Source organism: Cornus florida, unplaced genomic scaffold, assembly GCF_030987335.1.
Source record: "Cornus florida cultivar Cherokee Brave unplaced genomic scaffold, ASM3098733v1 CherokeeBrave_3.0.0_Hap2_Chr09, whole genome shotgun sequence".
Lineage (NCBI taxonomy): Eukaryota > Viridiplantae > Streptophyta > Magnoliopsida > Cornales > Cornaceae > Cornus > Cornus florida.
In genome coordinates this window covers 74,733,123-74,755,817 of record NW_026775579.1, presented here as the reverse complement: position 1 = coordinate 74,755,817, position 22,695 = coordinate 74,733,123, and the positions used below count along the sequence as shown (strand labels likewise).

The 22,695-nt window shown below is 36.8% G+C and overlaps 2 protein-coding genes across 2 annotated transcripts; both read left to right on the top strand.

Moving 5' to 3' along the window:
• The first annotated feature begins 3,710 nt into the window (after positions 1-3,710).
• Positions 3,711-4,831, top strand: LOC132274443 (wall-associated receptor kinase 2-like). The gene has a single exon (XM_059775717.1). It carries the CDS (start codon positions 3,814-3,816, stop codon positions 4,792-4,794), a length of 981 nt encoding a protein of 326 aa, XP_059631700.1. The 5' UTR covers positions 3,711-3,813; the 3' UTR covers positions 4,795-4,831.
• Positions 4,832-6,435: 1,604 nt separating this feature from the next.
• LOC132274442 (wall-associated receptor kinase 3-like) lies at positions 6,436-9,597 on the top strand. Its single transcript, XM_059775716.1, has 2 exons — positions 6,436-6,625; positions 8,213-9,597. The coding sequence occupies exon 2, from the start codon at positions 8,244-8,246 to the stop codon at positions 9,480-9,482; it is 1,239 nt and encodes a 412-aa protein (XP_059631699.1). The 5' UTR covers positions 6,436-6,625; positions 8,213-8,243; the 3' UTR covers positions 9,483-9,597.
• Positions 9,598-22,695: the final 13,098 nt, after the last annotated feature.

The following is a 22,695-nucleotide window of genomic DNA, read 5'->3' as shown; positions in this document are numbered from 1 at the left end:
AATTAGGTAAGTAAAAAAATTGTAATGTTTGTGATTTTTATATATTTATATATAAATGTGTGGTAGTAATTTTTTTTAAAAAAAAAAGAAAAGTCAAAATAGAATTTTTCTTAGTGAGACCCACCACTAATGCACATTTGTATGGCCAAGTGGCCATTTGACCTCTCATTTTCTCTCTCCCCGTAAAAGCTCCCTCTCCCTCATTTTCATTTTTTTTTCTTTTCTTTTTTGCTTCAAGCTTTAGACATTGATTTCTCTCTCATTTTTAAGAGATTTTTGGATCTTCAAGTTAATGTAAGCAATTTCATCTTTGGCCAACCATAGGATTCTCGAAAATTGGGTTGGAATTGGGGTTTTTGCATTCTTTGAAGTAGGGGTGCTCTAATATATAATTTATTAGATTTCTTGTGAAGTTTTCTTTTAATTAGACTCTAGGCATGCTTAAATTTAATTTTTCTTGATTATGTTTGTTGTGGCTGTTGGTATTTAAGTGATAAAAGCATACTAGGTGTTAAGTGAGCTTAGAAATATGATTAAACCTTTTGTGGTGAATAAGCAGGTTTAGTGTTGATGTATTATATGCCTATGTTTTTAAATTGCTATGAAAAGTGATGTAGTAATTATGAAAATGAATTATTATATTTTATACTTTATCTATTTAAGTTGTTGGATTTGCTAATTGAAAGTATGTAAAATGCAATGATTTAGAAAGTATGATAATGTGATATTGTGTGAGAATTCATATTTTAAGCATACTTGAATGATGTGCCTGAAATGTAGGAAATATCTATATTGTTATGTCATTGAAGGATTTGCATAGTTCATGCTTTATCGTTAGGAAAGTAAAAAGGAAAAAGTTTATTTTAAAAACAAATGAAATTATTTTTTGGAGAAAAGTTTTTGAAAAGTGTTGTGAAAATCCGAACGCCTAGGAGGCGCCTAGTGGTTCGTGCTGTTAGTGTGATCTAGAGGGGGGCTAGAGAGAGATTCTAGTGTGGTTGAGCTACCTAGGCCCAAACGACGCCATGGAAGTGCCATGTGGTCGGGAAAAGTTAGCCAACCCCTCCCTCGTGACGCCTTGGAGGTGTCTTGGGTCAGATAGCACTAACGGTTTAGAGGATTGAAACGGTATCATTTTGGAAATGGGGAGCGATATTGCATAGTATGGCATTGCATTGGCATACATTGTATATTTGGTGGTTAGACGACTTGAGTATGCATTGTTGGTATTATCGTTGTTTTGCTTGTTTTCTCCGAGGCATGACCCCACTTACCTGTACTCTATTCCTTATGTGAATTCACGGGGTCAAAAGAAGTGTGTCTTAGACACTTCCTACTTAGTTTATACTCACCCTTTTAATATTTTTTCAGGACACGGAAAGGAAGTAGCGGACAACACTCCTTCATAAGTTTTGATGGGTTAGTGGACTGTTTTGACATATTTTGTAGCTATGATCGTAATTTTTTTATAAGCCTTGGGGTGGCACGTATATTATGTATCGACCTTGAAATTGATCATAGTGCCTTAAACGATCTCAGGTTCAAGTAATGACCTGGTTAACTATTCAGACCCTCGAATTTGAATTGTTACAAAAAAAGAAAATTTTAATTTAGGATGGAACTTATGTGGTTGGAGTGAAGTCTTGAAGATCCCAATTCCACTGGCCAATGGGTTTAGCAATCTAAGTCATTAGTTTGTTTTATTATAGGAATTATTGAATAGAAAAGTGCTTGAGATGTAACTGTGATACTATGGTCCCTCAAGAAATTATTTTCCATAAGAAATATTCAAATCTTACACCTATATTTCAAGAGGCGTCGGAATTAAATTCTTATCCACTTAAGCCAATTCCTTAAAGTTCACATAAACATATGAAAAAATTAAAATTTTAGTTGTTGATATTATGTCACATTATTGGTAGGTTAATAGTATAATTTTTTTATTAAAAAAAAAAAAAAATAGAAATGCAATCTCAATTAGGTAAGTAAAAAAAAGAAAATTTTAATTTTGGATGGAACTTGTGTGGTTGGAGTGAAGTCTTGAAGACCCCATTTTCACTGGCCAATGGGTTTAGCAGTCTAAGTCATTAGTTTGTTTTATTATAGGAATTATTTAATAGAAAAGTGCTTGAGATGTAACTGTGATACTATGGTCCCTCAAGAAATTATTTTCCCTAAGAAATATTCAAATCTTACACCTGATATTTCAAGAGGCGTCTGAATTAAATTCTTATCCACTTGAACCAATTCCTTAAAGTTCACATAAACATATGAAAAAATTAAAATTTTAGTTGTTGATATTATGTCACATTATTGGTAGGTTAATAGTATAATTTTTTTATTTAAAAAAAAAAAATAGAAATGCAATCTCAATTAGGTAAGTAAAAAAGAGAAAATTTTATTTAGTCCATAAAGTTTTAAGTAAGCCATACTTTATGTGTATTTTTTAAGGACAGACAAATGAATCCCTTCTTTATAAAATGTTACTTTTTACAAGGGTGCCTTTTTTTTTTTTTTTGTTCCTGAATTGTGTTTATATTATTGATACAAATAAACAATAATGTACATAAGGAAGCTCTTTACGCGCCTTTCTTTTCCAAAATCTTTTAATGCGCCTGGTTTGAAGTGTTGGAAGTATGTTCGGAGGTCTGGATGGTTTCGTCCACTACATCGTTCAAACTACAAAGTAATTTTAGTACTTCTAAAATAATATACGGGTTAAAACAATGAAAAGAGAGTGTTATTGGAAACATGCATGATTTGAAGCCTGGAATAAACACATCATATTTAATTATATATTCCAATACAAGTTATGAATTGTAACATAATCTAATTTTTGGTACAATGGTGTGGTTGAGATGAGGTCTTGAAGCCTTGAACTGGTATATGACATTTATCAGGGACCCACTGGGCCACTTGCACCCCCTACGTGGCCCGCCTATTAAATATATATAACAATTTTATATATATATATATATGAAAATTTTAATGTTACATTTCCTTAAAATTATTAGTTTTTGAAATTATCTATTAATTTTCTAGTTCTTTTCTTTTTAAATTCCTTAAAATTACGTGCCAATGATCAATATATGTACTCCATAAGCATTGTGAAAGTGAAAATACCATATCCCCATTGAGATTAGGCCTAATTATACACGATATTTCTATTGTTTTATAAATTACACCAACCTCTTTCCAAACTAACCATTAAGTTTGATTGCCACCTATAAATATTCACCTTAGACTAGAGAAGGAAATATCCTACAAAGAATAACCTCCACTTACTCTGTAGTTGGTGTAGTTTGTGAGTAGTCGTCACTAGCCGAGTATAATAGAGTTTCTCAAAAAAATATCCAAGTAGGAAACGACTTTGTGAGTAGTTATCGCTACCCAAGTATTGTAGAGTTTTCAAAAATAATATTTAGGTAGGAAACTCATCACAACTTTCATTGGCTGGGTGGTGTTTTGTTGAAGCCCCGCAGTTCACAAGTCCGGTGGACACAAAGCCATAGAATAATTATCCAAGGTTCTGTCCTCCATTGGTTTATTAATTGTAAGAGCTATCTTTAGGATGGAACTTGTGTGGTTGGTGTGAAGTCTTGAAGACCCCAATTCCACTGGCCAATGGGTTTAGCAGTCTGACTAAGTCATTAGTTTGTTTTATTATAGGAATTATTGAATAGAAAAACAAACAACAGGCAAGTGCTTGAGATGTAACTGTGATATTATTCTCCATTGATAAATAGTCACATTAGAGTAGAGAAGGAAATATCCTACAAAGAATAACCTCCACTTAAGAGATCAGAAGCAATCATGAGGTTTCCACAAATATTGGTACTGATGTTGCTGGTGGTGGTGGTGGTAGTGAAGTTGGCAGTACATGCAGCAAATCTCTCGAACACTCTTGCTAAGCCTGGTTGTCCACAAAGTTGTGGAAACCTTACCATTCCATACCCGTTCGGCACAAGCACGGACTGCTGTCGAAATGAGTCGTTCTTGATAACATGTAATGACTCCAAGCCATATTTTGCAACCAAAAACGTAGTATACAACTATTTCCATTCAGAATACTTATATTTAGACAGTAACATTAATTCCAACTTAACTGTCCTTGGCATATCACTTAATGGCGAGTTGCGTGTCTCCACTTGGTTAGGGGCATATGCGTGTTACAACAAATCCGGTGGATTGGTTGACTCCGACAATTCACCGTTTTTCACATTATTTCCCATCTCCACCACCAAAAATAAGCTCACGGTAGTAGGTTGTGACACTTACGCATACGTACAACATTACCTAGGACCTTGGTACGCAAGTGGGTACATAAGCGGTTGCATGTCAATTTGTGATGATTTTTATGATGTGGTCGCTGGTTCGTGCTCTTGTATAGGTTGTTGCCAAACATTGATTCGTGAAGGAGTAAGCGCATTTCAGTTGACAGTGAGCAGTTATAAAAACCAAACAGATGTTATAGTCTTCAATCCCTGTGGCGTCGCCTATCTCGCTGAAGAGGGCAGTCACACATTCTTCCCAGATGAACTTTCTAAAAACAGGACCGTGAGCGGATTTGCCCCGCTGCCGGTTGTGCTTGATTGGGCTATTGGCAATGAGACATGTGAAGAAGCCAGAACGAATTTGAGCAGCTATGCATGTGGGCAAAATAGCATATGCTATAATTCCACTAAGGTTTACGGGTATCTCTGCAACTGTTCTCAAGGTTATCAAGGAAACCCCTACCTTTCAAATGGTTGCCAAGGTACGTATGTGAAATACTTGTTTGCTTATGTCAATTAAAGTTGTATTCATGTTTTTAACTTAATTTATATTTTTCAATCGTTCACAGATATTAACATGGTTATCAAAATCGCGATTCTGAGTCGTAGAATCGCACGATTCTACGACTCAGCTCTTAAAATCGACTCAAATCGGATCAGAATCGCCCAATTGATAGAATCGGGGGTAGAATCGGTAGAATCGTTGGTAGAATCGTAGAATCGTACGATTCTACACGATTCTACCGATTCTACCAAAATGTGTGTTTGGGCGGGCTTTTATACTATTTGGTCTTTGGGCCTTTATTCTTTTAGTTGTTTGGGCCAAAGCCTGGCCCAAATTTTGTATAGAAATTTACTAAATTATATATTTAATTATTTATTCTATAAATCATAAAATACAAAACCTACTCTATTCTAATATTAGAAACGGGGACCCTATCTCAGAGAGGAGAGGAGTGAGGACTGAAAGGAGGCGGCCGTGCAGAGGCTTATAACGAGCAGATCGGAATCATCGAATCCATACAGCAACTTGCAGGTTCGGCCAGGTATGTTCTTCCTTGATCAGGAAATTTCTAGAGTTTTTTCTAATCTCTATAACCCTTCGTAGCTTGATTATTCTAAGATTGTTCTAACCTTGATTATTCCTTGATTATTCTAACCTTTTATCTACTTGTTCTTAGAAATTATTCATCATGTTTTGATAATCTTTTGCATTAATGGTCTAATTTTAGTTTTAATTTTAAGTTCTGAGTCTTCTGACTATCTTTTCCAATTTCTTTAGTTTTTGTTTTAATTTTACCTGGCCATTTAAATTTTTATCACTATTTTTTAGCACTATTTAAGAAACTGAAAAAATTAATAGAAACTGAAACTGAAAAAATTAATAGAAAGGGAAAAATAAGCAGAAAATCACTATTTATGAAACTGAAATAGTGATTTTCTGAAACTAAAAAAATTAATAGTGCGGAGGATGAGTGCAGAGGATGAGTGCACAAATCACTATTTATGAAACTGAAAAAATTAATAGAAAGGGAAAAATAAGCAGGAAAAAAAAGTGAGTAAGAAGGAACAGTGTAACATTGCAATACTTAAAAGTATGTGACAAAATGAATTTGATTTGTAATATAGACATTTGTTTCATCAGTGTGAATATTCCAAAATCATACGAAGTGGACTCCACCACAAATGCGGATTCTACATATGCCCTAACTCTTTGGAAAGATTTTTTAATTTGGGCATCTTTAAATTGGAAACAAAAATTAAAGAGAAGCAGGGTCATGATTTGGAAGCTAACCTCAGCTAGTGATGTGTATCATATTTAGAGGGAAATGAATATCAAATAGAACCTTAACTCTAGGACAAACAATGAATGATGTGATCAATTTTGTGTTACATCTTCTTTTATTTATATTCAAACTTTGAAATATTTTCTTTTACTTTTATTTATATTCGGACTTTCGAATATTGTTAGGATTTGAGATTTGAAGTTATGGATATGTAATATGGTGTGTTTTGGCCTTATTTTGGTTATATTTTACATATCTTATTGTTTAGGAAGTTAGTTTCAATTATTTTTTTACAATTTGGTAGAATCTTACGATTCACGATCCGATTCTACGATTCCGATTCTACGAAGCCCAAAACAATTCTACGTAGAATCCCGATTTTAACAACCTTGGATATTAATGAGTGCTTGAATGATAAACTCCATAACTGCACAAATAAATGCAATAACATAGCTGGGAGTTTTAATTGTTATTGTCCAAAGGGCTTTCACGGGGATGGAGTAAGGGGAAGCCAGGGTTGCATTCCAGATCAAACTAATCCACCAATATCGCTAATTACTCTAGGTAAGTGTGTGTATTGTGTGAATTTTAGAAACTTCAGCTGCATTGTTTCCCTAGTAGCTGTGGTAAAATTAATTTAAAGGAAACTTTATTCAAGTGCTTGGGCAAACATTTCTAATGGCATAATCTTTTTACTCTTCAAATTTTTTTTTTCTTTTTGTTTTTGTTTTAAATTATGTCACACGCACTTATTACTCTTATTATATCACAATCTTCCCTTGAAGCAATTGGCCCAGCGGTATCACCCTTTCTTTCCCAAAAAAAAAGTCAGAAGTTTGAACCTTGGTGGAGGTATGGTGTGTGCGTAATTGCTTTAATTTCAAAAAAAAAAAAAAAATTTGTAGAAATGCTACTTGGACTTAAAGTCTTCGGCATTTGCAATTGTATTGTGGTTGGTATAAATTTATTTTTGAAGGGGAGAAAATGTCTTTTCCATAATGGACAAACATTTTTTCTCCATCTACAATTTCTTAAATCAAGGTTATCTTCATACGTAATATGTTAATATATTATATAAAGCATAAAATGCAAAAAAAATAAAAATATAAAAAACTCATGTTATATTCAAAATACGTGAAAACCTTCCTAATGTTCAATAAACCCCCTCAATTTTTCAAATTGAGCAAATAAGAATATTCTTTTAAATTGAAAATTGAAATACCTAAAATACTCGTAAGACAAAATAAAATTAAAAACAAAAACTCTCTTTCAAAAACAAAGAGGTTATTTTGAGATTTTTATAAAAGAATTTGTCAAAATCGACCATCAATAAATATCAAGGGGACAATTTGCTCACATATTTCAAATATTGAATAGTTATATGCTCATACTACACTTGAGCGATGTTTTGTGTAGAATTTTTATACGACAAAGTGTTTTCTTGCCCTTTACCCATATGTAAATGAAAACTTTGATGACATCAAAAACCTCCTATCAAGATTGACTCCAAATCCAAGGAGGTTTTGGAATGATTACATGTATCAGAAGTGATTAGTGGTAGAATAATATTAGGTCATGCACACCAACAATAGAAATATACCAACAAAAAAATTAGCAGTGAGTTATGTATTTTTGGAGGCTTCTCTCCACTGCTCCTTATTTGGTTTTCAGGTTTTATTTTATTTTATGTTTTGATAGGCAAACACAGGCCTATTTTGCCACTAGATGTGGAGGTCTCTTTAACAGGGGATGGAGGTCATACTCCTTAAGTTAAGGGTCCAGTGGTATCTTGCTCCCATTTTAGGAAGTATATCGCTACAATTTTTTTCAAATAGGATTGTAAGGGGTAAATTTTTTTAACCATTTATATATGTCTACTATTTTTCAAGCAGAGATCAAAATCTGCAAGGGATTTGAAAACAATATTTTATTTTTAAAAATTGTAAATAATTTTAAGAGGATATACATTTGTTGTTCCTTGTTTTTTTTTTTTTTTTTTGTCAAGCTTTCCTTAAATTTAAGTAAAAATAGCGTTTCAAACAATACTTAACAACTTATTGAATTGCAATATGAAGTCATTTGAGTCGTCTAGGGTTCAATTGATTGAAATGCAGAGCATGCGTGATGAATTTTACTTTGAATTGATTGTAGGCCTTGGCATCACAGTTGCATTATTTGTGGGATGCTTTTTGTTATATTGGGGAATCAAGAGGAGAAAACTCACCAACTTAGAGAAAAGTTTTTTCAACAAAATGGTGGTTTGATGCTACAACAACAACTTTCACAACTTGATAGTTCAACTGAGACTGCCAAAATCTTTACTAAAGAAGAGGTGAAGAAGGCAACCAATAACTTCAGTGAAAGGGAAATTGTCGGTCGAGGAGGCTTTGGTATAGTTTACAAAGGAATTTTATCGCAAAACAAAATAGTTGCTATTAAAAAGTCCTCTGTCGTCGATCAAAGCCAAGTTGACCAGTTTGTTAATGAGGTGATTGTGGTTTCCCAAATCAACCATAGAAATGTGGTAAAACTATTGGGTTGTTGTTTAGAGACAGAAGTCCCCTTACTGGTTTATGAATTTATTACCAATGGGACTCTATACCACCATCTCCATGAAGTAGGTCATGTCTCGTCGATCCCATGGGAAATACGTCTAAGGATAGCCAAAGAAACTGCAGGAGCACTAGCATATTTGCACTCTGCAGCTTCCATACCGATCATTCATAGAGATGTCAAGTCTACTAACATACTTTTAGACGATAACTTTACTGCAAAAGTCTCAGACTTTGGATCTTCAAGATTAGTTCCATTGGATAAAACACAGCTAACCACAATGGTTCAAGGAACTTTTGGCTACTTAGACCCTAAATATTTCCATACAAGCCACTTGTCAGAGAAAAGTGATACATACAGCTTTGGAGTGGTCCTTGTGGAGCTAATTACAGGTATAAAAGCACTTTCTTTTGACAAGCCAGAGGAAGAGAGAAACTTAGCCACATACTTCCTTTCTTCAATGAAAGAGAATCGATTGTCCTTAATTCTAGATGATCGAATCGTGAATGAGGGTAACACGGATGAGATGCTTGAAGTTGCAAACATTGCACAGAGTTGCCTAAGATTGAAGGGGGACGAACGACCTACAATGAGGGAAGTGTCAATGCAGCTTGAGAGACTAACAAGAGTGGAGAAGCACCTTTGGACTACTGTCGATGTGAATCCAGATGAGACGGAGTTCTTACTAAGTGGATCATTGAACTCTCAGAGCACCACAACTGGATGTGATAGTCTCAAGGACAAAGACGTAATACCATTAGAGGTTGATCACGGCCGTCTAGCGTCTTGCAGTAATATGAGTGGGGCAATGACGGGGGTTCCAATATACCAAGGGCCATCTGGTGCACTTAAGTGGGACACAATTTGATGCACTTAAATAGAGATTTGTTTAGTGTATGCCCTATTTTAGTTTATGTTTCCTTGAAACAGCTACTTTTCATTTAGAGATTTGTTTTAGTGAATATTACATAATTTAGTTTTTTAATGTAACAAGAACATCATGATACTTCACTTACCAGGAAAAAACGAGAATGGTGATACCATTGTTCTTTCTCGCTCCAAAATAACAGTAGTAGTTGTCTAAAAAAAATGACTAAGATATTTTTGTTATAATATTATTAATAAACTTTTTTTACTCTGTTCAAGATACAGAGGATAGGGCCATTGAATTTTCGCATGGTATTATGATCAAGCAAACTCAAGGTGATTGACCTACGTAGAATTTTTTTGCACAAAATAATTCAATAAAATTATAATTTATTATTATTAATATTATTTGCTAAAAACACACTTACACATTCACTTTTGCTCTTATGGAGACTCAAGCTCTCCACTTTCTATTTTGAAATGTGAGGAACTAATAGCATAGGGCTACAAGGCCCTTGCCCCTTGGTAATAAAATTGTATGGTAAATTAGGTAGATTTATTAATTGATTATTTTTTTGTTATGTTATTTATTTCGTTTATTCTTTTGGCTTAAATAGCATTACTTTTTTAAAATAATAATTCTTTTCAAGTGAAAAACAAGGCAGACATTTTTTTTTTTTTTTTGGTCATGAAAAACAAGGCAGACTAACCAATTTGAATGAAAGATGAATTATACATTTGAATGAAACTTTAAGGAATGTGCTTGTTTGAATATGAAAAAAAATAAATAAATAAAATTATTGATCCTCTCATTTAAAGCTCTTCAACTGAAAATAATAAAATATGAGTAATGATACTCACACAGAAGACATATAGTGAATTACCTAACTAAATAATTTTTTATTGATTATTTATGTTTTTTCTTTATTTGTAACCATTCCTTATTTATATAAGTGTAGGTCTAAAAATTTACAGCAAGTAATTGGAACAACAACTATTTTCTATAAAATATTTAAGGAACACGTGATCCAGATATGTGTTCAAAAATCAATATGTAATGGTATTTGGTGTTTCGTATTGCAATTAATTTTTAGTTTATTTATGCCTGTAGTCACAGTTATTTTCCTTTAATGCCCCGTGGAAAGACTTGTACAGTTCTATTGCAATTGTTAATTGAAAGAAATAGAATCAATGATAGGGTCCACAAATGCTTATTTGGAATGCAAGTACGTAGTATCAAACTGGAGATAACTATACAAAATTCTCAACATTAAGTCTTCAAACTGGGAACAGAGCGCGCTTAAATGGCTTCTCTAGACACTAAAATTTTAGAGGGTTTTGGTTTTGACAAATAGACCGATTAAATATGGGCTTAATGTTTAATTAAGTTATTGGCCCAAATTTGGTCCACTTAAATTATTTAATTAGCCCAGCCCAGATGGTTATATATAAAGATAATTATTCCTAATAAAATATATTTGGAATAATTATTTTTAAGGATAATTATCACAATATAACTGGCCCGGCCCAGTTATAATTTTATCCTTATCAAGAGATGACACGTGTCATCATCCTATTAATCAAAGAAGCCTATAAATAGAGGCCTGAAGGAAGGAGGAAGGGGGTACACAAATTCAGAATTCAGAAGTACAAAGACTCAGAAATCCAGAGACTTAGAAGTCAGAGACATAAATTCAGAATCTAAACTCAAAAGCGAAGAACATCAAGCACATCCAACAACGTGCCGTTCTTCATCAACAAATCCCACGGTGATCAACAACAAGCACATCCAACGACGTGCTGTTCTTCATCAAATTCCACGGTGATTCAAGAATAAGCTCGTGCAGCTCTTGGATCCAACCAACAACAAAAAGGAGATCGAATCAGAGGACCATTTTTTTGTAAAAGATATCACAAAGGATTGTACTCCAAATATTTCTGATTTAATAAATTATTATTTTGCCCATATTTTGTCTTTATTGCAGAGTACAAAATTTGTGTGTACAAATTTCTGGCACGCCCGGTGGGACCTCCTTTACCTCTCATCTCTTTCTCCTACCATCAAGTTTCTTCTTTGTCAGATTCTATGGCTCCTTCTAAGGCTCAGACAGACAAAAAAGCCCCAAAGAACATCGCTGTTGCAAATTTCGACGCCAAAGCCACCATAAAAAGTGGCACGAAGGCCAAAGCAAGTGATAGAAGTACCTTGGCGGGCCCTGTGACACGTAGCAAGTCCCAGGCAATCGCGTCATCCAAACATTAGCAAAACTTGGTGAAAACCACTCCTACAAAGCTGGCAAACGTGAAAACCCAACATGTCAAGAACCCTGACATTGCTCCAGAGGAGATTCCGCTACCAGATTCACCTCATTCCATCCATGATGCTCGCTCTAGTGTCGGTTCACCCCTTGAGTCACCACGTCAGACTTCAGAGCATTCAATCACTTCAAGAACCGTTGACTCTCAAGCTTATCATACTTAGATGTGGTCGCTGCTATGATGAATGGAGCTGCCACGGTGGAGGAACAACTAGCAACTATGTCTCGTGCCATTGAGAACCTCACAAAGACTGTTGAAGAGAAGGACTTACAAATCGCTACATTGATGAACAAATTGGAAGTTCAGACCTTCGGTGAATCACCAGTACAATCTGGGCATCTTACATCTTCCACAACACCGCCAACTGGGAATCGTGCAACTTTCTCACCACCACCGTCTGGGAATCCTACATCTTCCACAGTAATGCCGACGGAGAATCCTAATTCTACTGCACAAGGTACTCACATGGAGGACCCCAAACAGACGTCGGTGACAGAACAGGGGGTTAGTCAAAACCAGACGCCGGTAACAGAACAGGCAGCTAGTCAAACCAATCACGCTTCTTCAGTCTCTTCATTATTTGTTGCACAATTGCAAGATATGATAACGAATACAATCCGAGCCCAATATGAAGGCGTCTCACAGAGCACTCTCATGTACTCAAAACCCTATACAAAGAGAATCGACAGTATGAGGATGCATGTAGGATACCAACCTCCGAAGATTTAACAATTTGATGGAAAAGGTAACCCTAAGCAACACATTGCCCATTTTGTCGAGACTTGCAACAATGCCGGAACAGAGGGGGACTTACTAATTAAATAGTTTGTCCGCTCCCTTAAAGGAAACGCGTTCAAGTGGTACACCGACCTAAAGTCAGAGTCAATTGATAGTTGGGACTAAATGGAACGAGAATTCTTGAACAGGTTCTATAGCACTCGTCGTACTGTTAGTATGATAGAGTTAATTAACACGAAGTAATGGAAGGATGAGCCTATAATCGACTACAAGGACTGATTGTCTGAAATCTCTGATGTGGAGATGTGTCACAGGGAATGCATTGGAGCCTTCTTTACATTCTGCAAGGTATAAAACCTCGCACATTTGAAGAATTGGCAACACGTGCCTATGACATGGAGATCAGTATGAAATCCCATGAAGGCAAAAGTCCCGTGACCATAGAACCACGCAAGGATAAGAAAGACTGGTAGAAGGGCGATAAGTCGTCAAAAATCGCTGCTAAAGATTCCATGGCTATCTCAACCACCCCAATCAAGATATCTGTTAAAGATGATAAGAATGATGATAAAAAGCCTCGCCAGTTTCAAGAGAGGGAAAGACATCATCCTACGCTGAAGGAGTTAGAGAAGAAGAAATACCCCTTCCCCGATTCCGATGTCCCTGGCATCTTGGAATGTTTACTCGAAAGTAAAGTTATAGAACTCCCTGAATGCAAACGCCCTTAAGAGATGGGACGTGTCAATGATCCAAAATACTGCAAATACCATTGTATTGTCAGTCATCCAATTGAGAAGTGTTTTATCTTCAAGGAGGTGGTGATGAATCTGGCAAAACAAGGAAAAATCTTATTGGACACGGATAGAGTTGTAACTTCAAATCATACTACTGTTACTATGACAACCTCTGTTGTGAGGAATGCTCATTCTCAACCTTCAATTTCTGAGGTTTATTGCACAGCCATCCAGTTTTGCTCATTAGAACCAATCCTTATCTCTCTTGGCAAAGGGAGTGCACTTGACGTTTCAACCTTTGGAAGGGTCTTTCCTCAGGATGATAAAGAAGGATGGACTCTAGTGACAAGAAAGAAACCACGGAAGTAACGAGCTGACATTTTTCAGACTAGTTATTCTGACAGGGGGCAAAGGAAGAAGAAACCTCAATATCACTATAAGCAGTCTGGCTATAACAAAAAATGGGTCAAGAAGACACAGTCAACTAAACACGCTTCTATAAGCAAAAGGATCCAGAAGCCTATTACTTTGCAAGAGTTCTTTCCAGAAGGATATCTAAATGACGAAGTTGTGACAGCTTACATGGTTTCAACTAAAACGAGCCCTGATGGTGAGAATAGCAAGGATCAAAATGAAGCCCAGACTATGGAGAATCATGCAAAGGATGCAGCCATCATTGAAAAGTTTGATGATGATGAAGTAGTCAGAGGTACGCTGGATTCATGTTATGCACCAATTATTTTCACTGACGAAGATCTTCAGTTGGGTTCGAAGCCACATAATTTTCCTCTTTTCATCTCCGGTTACATAAAAAAACAAAGAGTTATTCGAATTCTTGTTGATAGTGGATCAGCGGTGAATCTCATGCCAAAATTTACGATAAAAATCTCGGCATCACAGTCGACTAGTTATCTTGTAGCCATTTGATTATTCAAGGTTTTAACTAAGGATGACAGAGAGCTATTGGCATGATTTGGGCAAAACTAATTATTGGCGAGCTCCAAGCTGAAACCTTATTCCACGTTATTGATGCAAAGACGTCCTACAATTTATTGTTAGGAAGGCCTTGGATACATAGTAACGGTGTCATTCCATCGACTCTTCATCAGTACTTCAAATTCTACAAGAATGGCGTACAAACAGTTGTGGCGGACCATAAACCATTTACAGAAGTAGAATCTCATTTTGCCGATGCCAAGTTCTATATCGATCATGATACACCTTCGGAAGTTCCTATCCCAAGCCATCCATCTACACAAGAGGTTCAATCTACAAAAACAAAAGAAGCGTTAAGTGATCCATTAGATGTTTCAGTGACAGACATTATAAAGGTAGCTAAAACAAGAGGGGTCTCGATAAAAGCACATCAGACGAAACCTATTTTAACGTATGTTCCAAAATCTCAACGACAAGAAGGGCAGTCACCTGTCATTGAGAAACTTGAAACTAAGGAATTTAAATTAAAAATGTCACAAACCAAAGAGAAAGAAGATATGCAAAAGCTGAAAGGAGAGTTAATTCTTCCTCTCACCAAGATTCAAAAGTCTTCGCCTTCCAAGCCTCCGTTAAAAGGGTTTATCCGGCCTTCTCAATCTCTGGTCAATCATGGATCACTTCCAAAACAAAGGACTAATGAAGGATTTGATCCTAAAGCATACCAACTCATGGCTAAGTCAGGGTATGATTTTACAAATCCTGCAAACCTTGGAAAACTGAATTCAGAGGTCATCGGTGAGAAAATGCATGGCCTCAATGAGACACAGAAGAAGTTGAAAGATCAAGGGCATAAAATCATTCCACCCAAGTCTGGTATCGGTTTTGTACCTTCTGAGCCACTTCAAATTCACATCACAAAAAAGGATAAGAAGTCAAACACTTTTTACATTGGGTTTGAAGAAGTCAAAGATGAACAAGACCAACAGATTATGCATCAAAAATCAGTCTTCGACCGTATAGGAGCTCCATGTGATCGAGCATCTGTATTCAACAGGTTGTCAAGCCAAAATTCAAATGTCTCAAGTTCTCATGTCAACAGTTTGCCTCGTACCTCTGTTTTTAACAGAATGAGCTTTCATGATCAAAGAAGAAAATCTCCACAACCTCAATCTCGAAAGTCAGTATTTAATCGAATTGGTACTATTAATGATGCATCACTAAGAAGCAGCAAGAGTGGAAAGTCAGAGAAATCTAACATCGACGTGGTGAACAATAGTGAAGTTCGGAGCCTAGTGCCCTCGCGAATGAAACGTAAGACAGAGGTAGATGTCACCAATGATGTTACATTAAAAGCTCGAAGGCAAACCGTTGTATTCACTAATCAAGCAAAAGAAGTGGATAAAACATAAAACATTGGCGAATCATCTTGTGTTACTTCATACCACATCACTATTGAAGAGGAACCTGACCCTGAACAACCTGATGACATCGACAAAGCTCCACCAACACTAGAAGATAGGGGGCAGGCTACCGTTGATCAACTCAAAGAAATCAACTTAGGGACTGATGATTAACCCAGACCAGTTTTCATTAATGCATTCCTAAGCCCCTCAGAAGAAAATGATTACTTTCAATTGTTGTCTGAGTACAAGGACGTCTTCGCTTGGACTTACAAAGAAATGCCCGGTTTTGATCCTAAAATTGCAGTGTACAATCTTGCTGTCAAACATAGGACACGTCCAATTAAGCAGTTTCAACGTTTCTTCCGTCCAGAGCTAGTTCCGAGGATAGAGGAAGAACTCAACAAATTGATTGAAGTAAGGTTCATTTATGAGGTCAAATATCCAACATAGATTTTGAGCATTGTTCCAGTGAAGAAGAAAAATAGACAGAATCGAATTTGTGTGGATTTTCGTGATTTAAATAAGGCATGCCTAAAAGATGATTTTCCTCTTCCCATCCCCGAACTCACTGTAGATGCAACCACAGGGCATGAAGCTCTCTCGTTCATGGACTATTACTCCGGGTACAATCAGATAAGAATGACTCCGAAAGATGAGGAACTAACTGCCTTTCGCAGTCCTAAAAGCATATATTGCTACAAAGTTATGCCCTTCGGACTCCACGGGAGCAACATACCAGCACGCTATGCAAAGGATCTTTGACGACATACTCCACAAGATTATTGAATGTTATGTTGATGACTTGGTGGTTAAGACAAAATAACGAAGGAATCATTTACAGGATCTACGTACAGTTTTTAATCGCCTCCGAAAATTTCAACTCTAGATGAATCCTCTTAAATGTGCATTTGGTGTGACTTCAGGGAAATTCCTGGGATACATTGTACATCATCGTGGTATTGAAATTGATCCTAATAAAGTGGAGGCCATTTAAAAAATGCCGCCACCAAAGAATTTACACGAGCTTCGAAGTTTACAAGGTCAACTTGCGTTCATTCGTAGGTTCATCTCAAATTTGGCTGGCCGTTGTTAGCTTTTTAACCGACTTATGAAGAAAGATGCCCCATTCATCTGGGACCAATCTTGCTAAAATGCTTTTGATAGCATCAAAAAGTACCTTCTCAATTCTACGGTATTGGGAGCACCTGTACCTGGAAAGCCGCTCATACTTTACGTTGTTACGCAAGAAGAATCGTTGGGTGCCTTACTTGCTCAGAATAATGAAGAACATAAAGAAAATGCGTTGTATTACTTAAGTCACAAACTCACCCCAACGGAGCAAAATTATCCTCCAATTGAAAAACATGCCTCGCACTTGTCTTCGCCTCTAAGAAATTGAGGCATTATTTCTTAGCTTATATGATACATCTTGTTGCAAGGGCTGATCCTCCCAAATATGTCATGTCTAAACCGGTCATTTCCGGATGCTTAGCGAGGTGGTCAATTTTGTTCAACGAATTTGAAATTGTTTATGTGCCACGAAAGGCAATGAAAAGACAAGTCCTAGCAAATTTCTTAGCTAACCATTTTATTCCAGCCGATTAGGAAATTTCTGAAGATTTTCCTGATGAAGAAGTCTTCCTTGTGGACATCCTCCCTCTATGGATGATGTTTTTCGATGGGGCAGCACGAACAGACGAGGCCAGAGCAGGAGTAGTGTTTGTTTCTCCAAAAAGACATGTTATTCCATACTCTTTTGCACTCGCTGAAAACTGCTCAAATAATGTAGCTGAATATCAAGCCCTGATCATCGGCCTTCAAATGGCAAATGAGATAAAGATCATGGATCTCGAAATATATGGAGACTCTAAGTTGGTGATTAACCAACTTCTTAAAGAATATGAAGTTAAGAAAGATGATCTAGTGCCGTACCATCGTTATACTTCTCATTTGTTCAGTTTGATAGCGTCATGCTAGAACATATTCTAAGGAAAGAAAATTGGATAGCAGATGCTTTGGAAAATTTAGCTACAACATTGGCATTAACTGATGAGGACCTGGTTGATGTTCCTGTATGTCAACGATGGGTCTTGCCACAAGTCTTGGAAGATAAATTTGAATAAAGTAATTTGGTTTCTTATTGGACACAAGAGGAAGAAGACTAGAGGCTCCCTATCATTGATTATCTAGAACATGGAAAGCTTCCGGAAGACATATGCCACAAGACTGAAATACGAAGACAAGCACCTCGTTTCATCTATTACAATGATACATTGTATAGGCGTTCATATGAAGACATTTTCCTTCGATGCCTTGGAAATGACGAAGCAACTCATGCAATGAAGGAGGCACATTCTGGGATTTGTGGAGCCCATCAATCCGGTCCAAAGCTTTAATTTCGTGTCAAAAGAATGGGTTATTATTAGCCCACCATGGTCAAGGACTGCATAGAGTATGCGAAAAGGTGTCAAGCCTATCAATTATATGCTAACTTTGTACACCAACCACCAGAACCATTGCACCCTACTGTGACGTCATGGCCATTTGATGCATGGGGATTAGATGTAGTTGGTCCTCTAGACAAGTCTTCAAAATGCCACTTATATATCTTGGCTGCCACTGATTATTTTTCTAAATGGGTGGAAGCTGCACCCTATAAACATATGAAAAAGGAAACAAGGATTGATTTCATCAAGTCTAACATTATTTATTGATATGGTGTCCCTCGGTACATCATCACTGATAATGGGACAAATTTCAAAAACAGTTGGGTAACCGACCTTTGCGAGAAGTTTGGCTTCAAACAACGTAAATCCTCTATGTACAATGCCCCTGCAAATGGTCTCACGGAAGCATTCAATAAAACTCTTTGTGAGTTATTGAATAAGGTAGTCAATCAGACAAAGAGAAATTGGCATAAACGAATGGAAGAAGCATTGTGGGCATACCGCACTACGCATCGTACACCTACTCAAGCAACTCCGTATTCTCTTATCTATGGCGTAGAAGCAGATCTTCCATTGGAACAACAGATCCCTTCGTTAAGGATAGCCATACAAGAAGGTCTTACAAGTGAAGAAAATGCCATCTTATGTCTTCAAGAACTGGAAGCATTGGATGGGAATAAATTAGAAGCTCAACAACAGCTAGAGTATTATCAAACTCGACTTTCAAGCGTTCAATAAGAAAGTTCAACCTCGGTTATTTCAAGTTCGAGACTTAGTATTAGCTGTTCGGAGACCAATTGTCATGAATCGTAAGGGAAATAAATTTGTATCCAAATGGGATGGACCATATGTTGTTCGTGAAGTTTATACAAACGACGCATATCTCATTATTGATGAAGACAGAGTAAGAATGGAGCCCATTAATGGCAAATTCCTGAAGCGCTACTACCCATGAAGGCTATGCTCTTGATCGTATGAGCTTAAACTGCACTATGCTCCTGGCCCACATGAGCTAAAACTGTGTACGGCCCAAAAAAAAAAAAAAAAAAAATTCTGCATAGTCCTGGCCAGCAAGAGTATAAACTGTGAACGGCGAAACCAATAAACAATGACAACATCTTTGTTAAACAAATAGAGATAATAAATCAAGTTGTTTTATTGTTGAGATTCAAAGTTACAACTTTTGGATTTTTTTTTTTTTTTTTTAAAAAAAAAAAAAAGGATGATGATCAATATTAAAATTCCATAGCTATAATTTCGTCACATTCTTGCCGTAATATCTCTTCTAGTTGTTTCACTACTTCAAGATCATTATTAGAGATGACGTTAGCTTCTTCCACTGATTTTCGATCTTCTCAAAGTTTGGTGACAACTTCCTTCTTCTGAGATAATTGTGCATCCGCCGTCGATATAAGGACTTTAAGCCCCTGAGTCTCTTCCCTGACTTGTTGCAACTCTTTCACTAACTTGGCTTTTTTAACTTCGGCTTCACTCAAACTAGACCAAAGTAAGTGTATACGCTTGGCATCCTCATCTTCTATAGACCTAGCATTGGTGAGCTATGTATCAATACTAGCCAATCGTTGGGATTGAGAGTTTGAAGTCATCATACAAGCATAGGAAGAAGATGTAGCAACATAATTGGCTGCATTATTCGTATACAAGTCAATTCACCTCTTCAAAGCTGAATGGTGTCCAAGGAGTTTTGCGAGTCCCTCATAAAGTGTTTGAAGTTTAGATGCTCGAGACGATATTTTGTCGGTAGGAGTATCACGGATGATACCTTTTATGAAATCAATAAAGAATAAAGCAGCACGATGATGAACATCAAGAACGACCTCTTCAACATTGAAAATTGACATTTCAGAGGGGGCAATATGATGTAAAGGTGGACCCTATTCTCTTATAGGCAAATAAGGGTTAGCCATATAATCTGTACCAACCTTTTCAACCGCCTTCATAGGTTGACTAGTCACTTCAGCAACCCCCAAAACATCCGAGTATGGAATAGCTCTGCTTCTTTGTAGTGAAACCTCCGTACATTTTCCTATCGCAGTTGCCAACGCTAAGGGAGAAGGTCCATAAATAGATTCTTCACTGTATGTTGGGTTAGCAACAAAAACGATATCTTCCCTGAGAAATCCCTCGTTGCCTCTAGTCTATTAAGAATAGAAAGTGATGGTAAATCAGAAAAAAAAAAAAAAAATTAAAATTAAAATTACCTGTATAGGTTGTGAACTGCTAGGTATTTCATTAAAAAATCGATCAAGAGAAGTGGCAACACATTCCTGTACTGGATCAAGTCTCAACTTATCAGTGACATGCTTCCAGTTACGATCCTCATCACAAGCTTTCACATCCTCATCTGAATCCATTGATAATTGACAACGGCGACGGTTATTGATTAGTGGTGGGACATCTTCTGCTGTCTGGTGATGACTACTAGACCCTCCAACGACATCACAATTATTATGAGATTTGATGGTTGCCTTTGGCATTGGCTTAGATAAGAGGTTTGACTTCAACCCCTTAATTAAAACCTTCTTGATTTTAGTTGGTTTCTTTGGTAGGGAAATCATCTATTTAGATTGCTTTGAGGTAGTTTCTTCCTGTGTAAATGGGTCAACATAGACTTTGGCCCACCATTCAGCATATGCTTTCGTGACCCCGAATTTCTAAAGATTGGAGCTCGAAAGAAGCAATACTTTACACCTAGTATGGAAACAGGTGGACAATCTCCATAGTTTCATAACTTCTTCTAATTTACCAGTACGAATGTCCCTCTTCAACCTCCCTGGGACATCTTGAGGAAAGTGAAATTGTCTGCTAAACCTATGCGGACTATAAGGCTCAATAATGAAATGGTTACCTTGGCACAATGTCAAATAACTAGACCGAAGGGAGGCAAAACATTCAAAGATTGAGAATTTTTGTTGGTTATCATCCAAAAATAGTCGCTCTGGCTCGAATGTTTTAGACAAATGTGATAAATTGACACCTTCATAAAGTCTAAACAAATTTTGGGCTTCTAATTCATTGAAGTGCTTCGCTGACCCTTCCCCTTCAAACTGTATCATTTGAGGAACATAGTTGTGCTTTGGAGAAATAAAGTGCGTGTTGAAATATTCGGCTAGCCATTCATACACATAGTGAATGGGAAATGGCACTACTGAATTCCATGGGGTAGAGGAAGAAACAATATCTTTCAAGCCCTTGTAAATACTGGCCAGGACCGGAATAGAAAGACAAAACCTGTCACCATCCGCAATCATGCTGGCAACTTTGAAAACTCCAGGGCCAATCATATTTTCAGGGCTGGAAGGCAGAACGAATTTGCATAACCAACAAGCTACAAAGGCAGCTAAATAAGTTTTCTTTTTCATCCACTGTTCTATTCCAAGACCGGTGAATACTTCATCCGTTTGCAAAGTCCAAGTATGAATGGTAGAGATCACTCCAGAAGGATGCTTATGAGTCTGTTTGGGACGTTGGGTTTTGCTCTTTAACGCTTTTCTTTTAGATTTTTCATACTTTATTAGGCCTTTAAACCAAAACTTTACCCAATCAGAAATCTTCACAGTCTGCTCAGTTGTGTGCTGTTTACAAAGATGGTGAAAGGCAAAAATAAGTGCCGACAGTAAGGAGGAAGGAAAGGCTTACCGTCTTTGTCTGAATCTAATAACTCTTTTACAGAAGGGATAACTTCTTCGTATTGCTTGCTAGAAAAAGGAAGACCTCCTATCACATACAAGTCACGAAGAGAAATTGACAATTCGCCTATTGAACAATGGAGGGTGTTGGTAGAAGAGCACCAAGATTCAAGGAAAGCTTTCAAAACAGGCCTAGGGCGATTATATGTGAATAAAGAAGCAAATATTGCACCATATAGTCTTTTTTCTTTAAGGAATTTAGCATGGCGACCCATGATGTCCTCTGACCATTCCCAATATCCATCAGTATAGGATAAATCAGGAATCTTAAAGGAATTTCCCTATTTAGTTCCTTTAGCACGCTTCCTATGACCCAAAAGTGAAAAATGTTCTGACGCCTTTATTGGCTCGTGAAATGCAGAGCGTAAAATCAGAGCATTTGAAATTGAGCTTATCTCATTATTCTGATTGTAGCCAAGGTTAGAGAGCCCACAGGATGATATGCGAGACCACTCTGACAAGTGACGGTACAGAGAATCAGAGTGAAGCGGTTTCAGTGCAAAGCGGCCATATCCAAAGTAATTCCTTTCTCTATGGTGTCGTTCTCTTGCTCCAAAATGGTGATAGTTTGGAACTTAAAACTCTTGAAAAACACTATGGTTGACTAGCACTCCCTAAAAAAAAAAGGGGTTAGCACCTGAAAATAATAATAATAATAATAATAAATCATCAAAAGTGTGGATTGGTATGGATGGAAGATTTTAGTTCCGAAGGAACAATGGGTCCTTACGGACTAGATGCGTTCCGAAGGAACAATGGTCCTTACGGACTAGTTGCATTCCAAATGAAGAATTGGTCCTTACGGACTAGATGCGTTCCGAAGGAACAATGGGTCCTTACGGACTAGATGCGTTCTGAAGGAGTAAGGGGTCCTTACGGACTAGTTGCGTTCCGAAGAAACAATGGGTACTTATGGCCTAGTAAAAA

Bases quoted from the DNA above. Each gene is read 5' to 3' on its own strand.
- LOC132274443 (XM_059775717.1), top strand. From the start codon at position 3,814: ATGAGGTTTCCACAAATATTGGTACTGATGTTGCTGGTGGTGGTGGTG.
- LOC132274442 (XM_059775716.1), top strand. From the start codon at position 8,244: ATGCTTTTTGTTATATTGGGGAATCAAGAGGAGAAAACTCACCAACTT.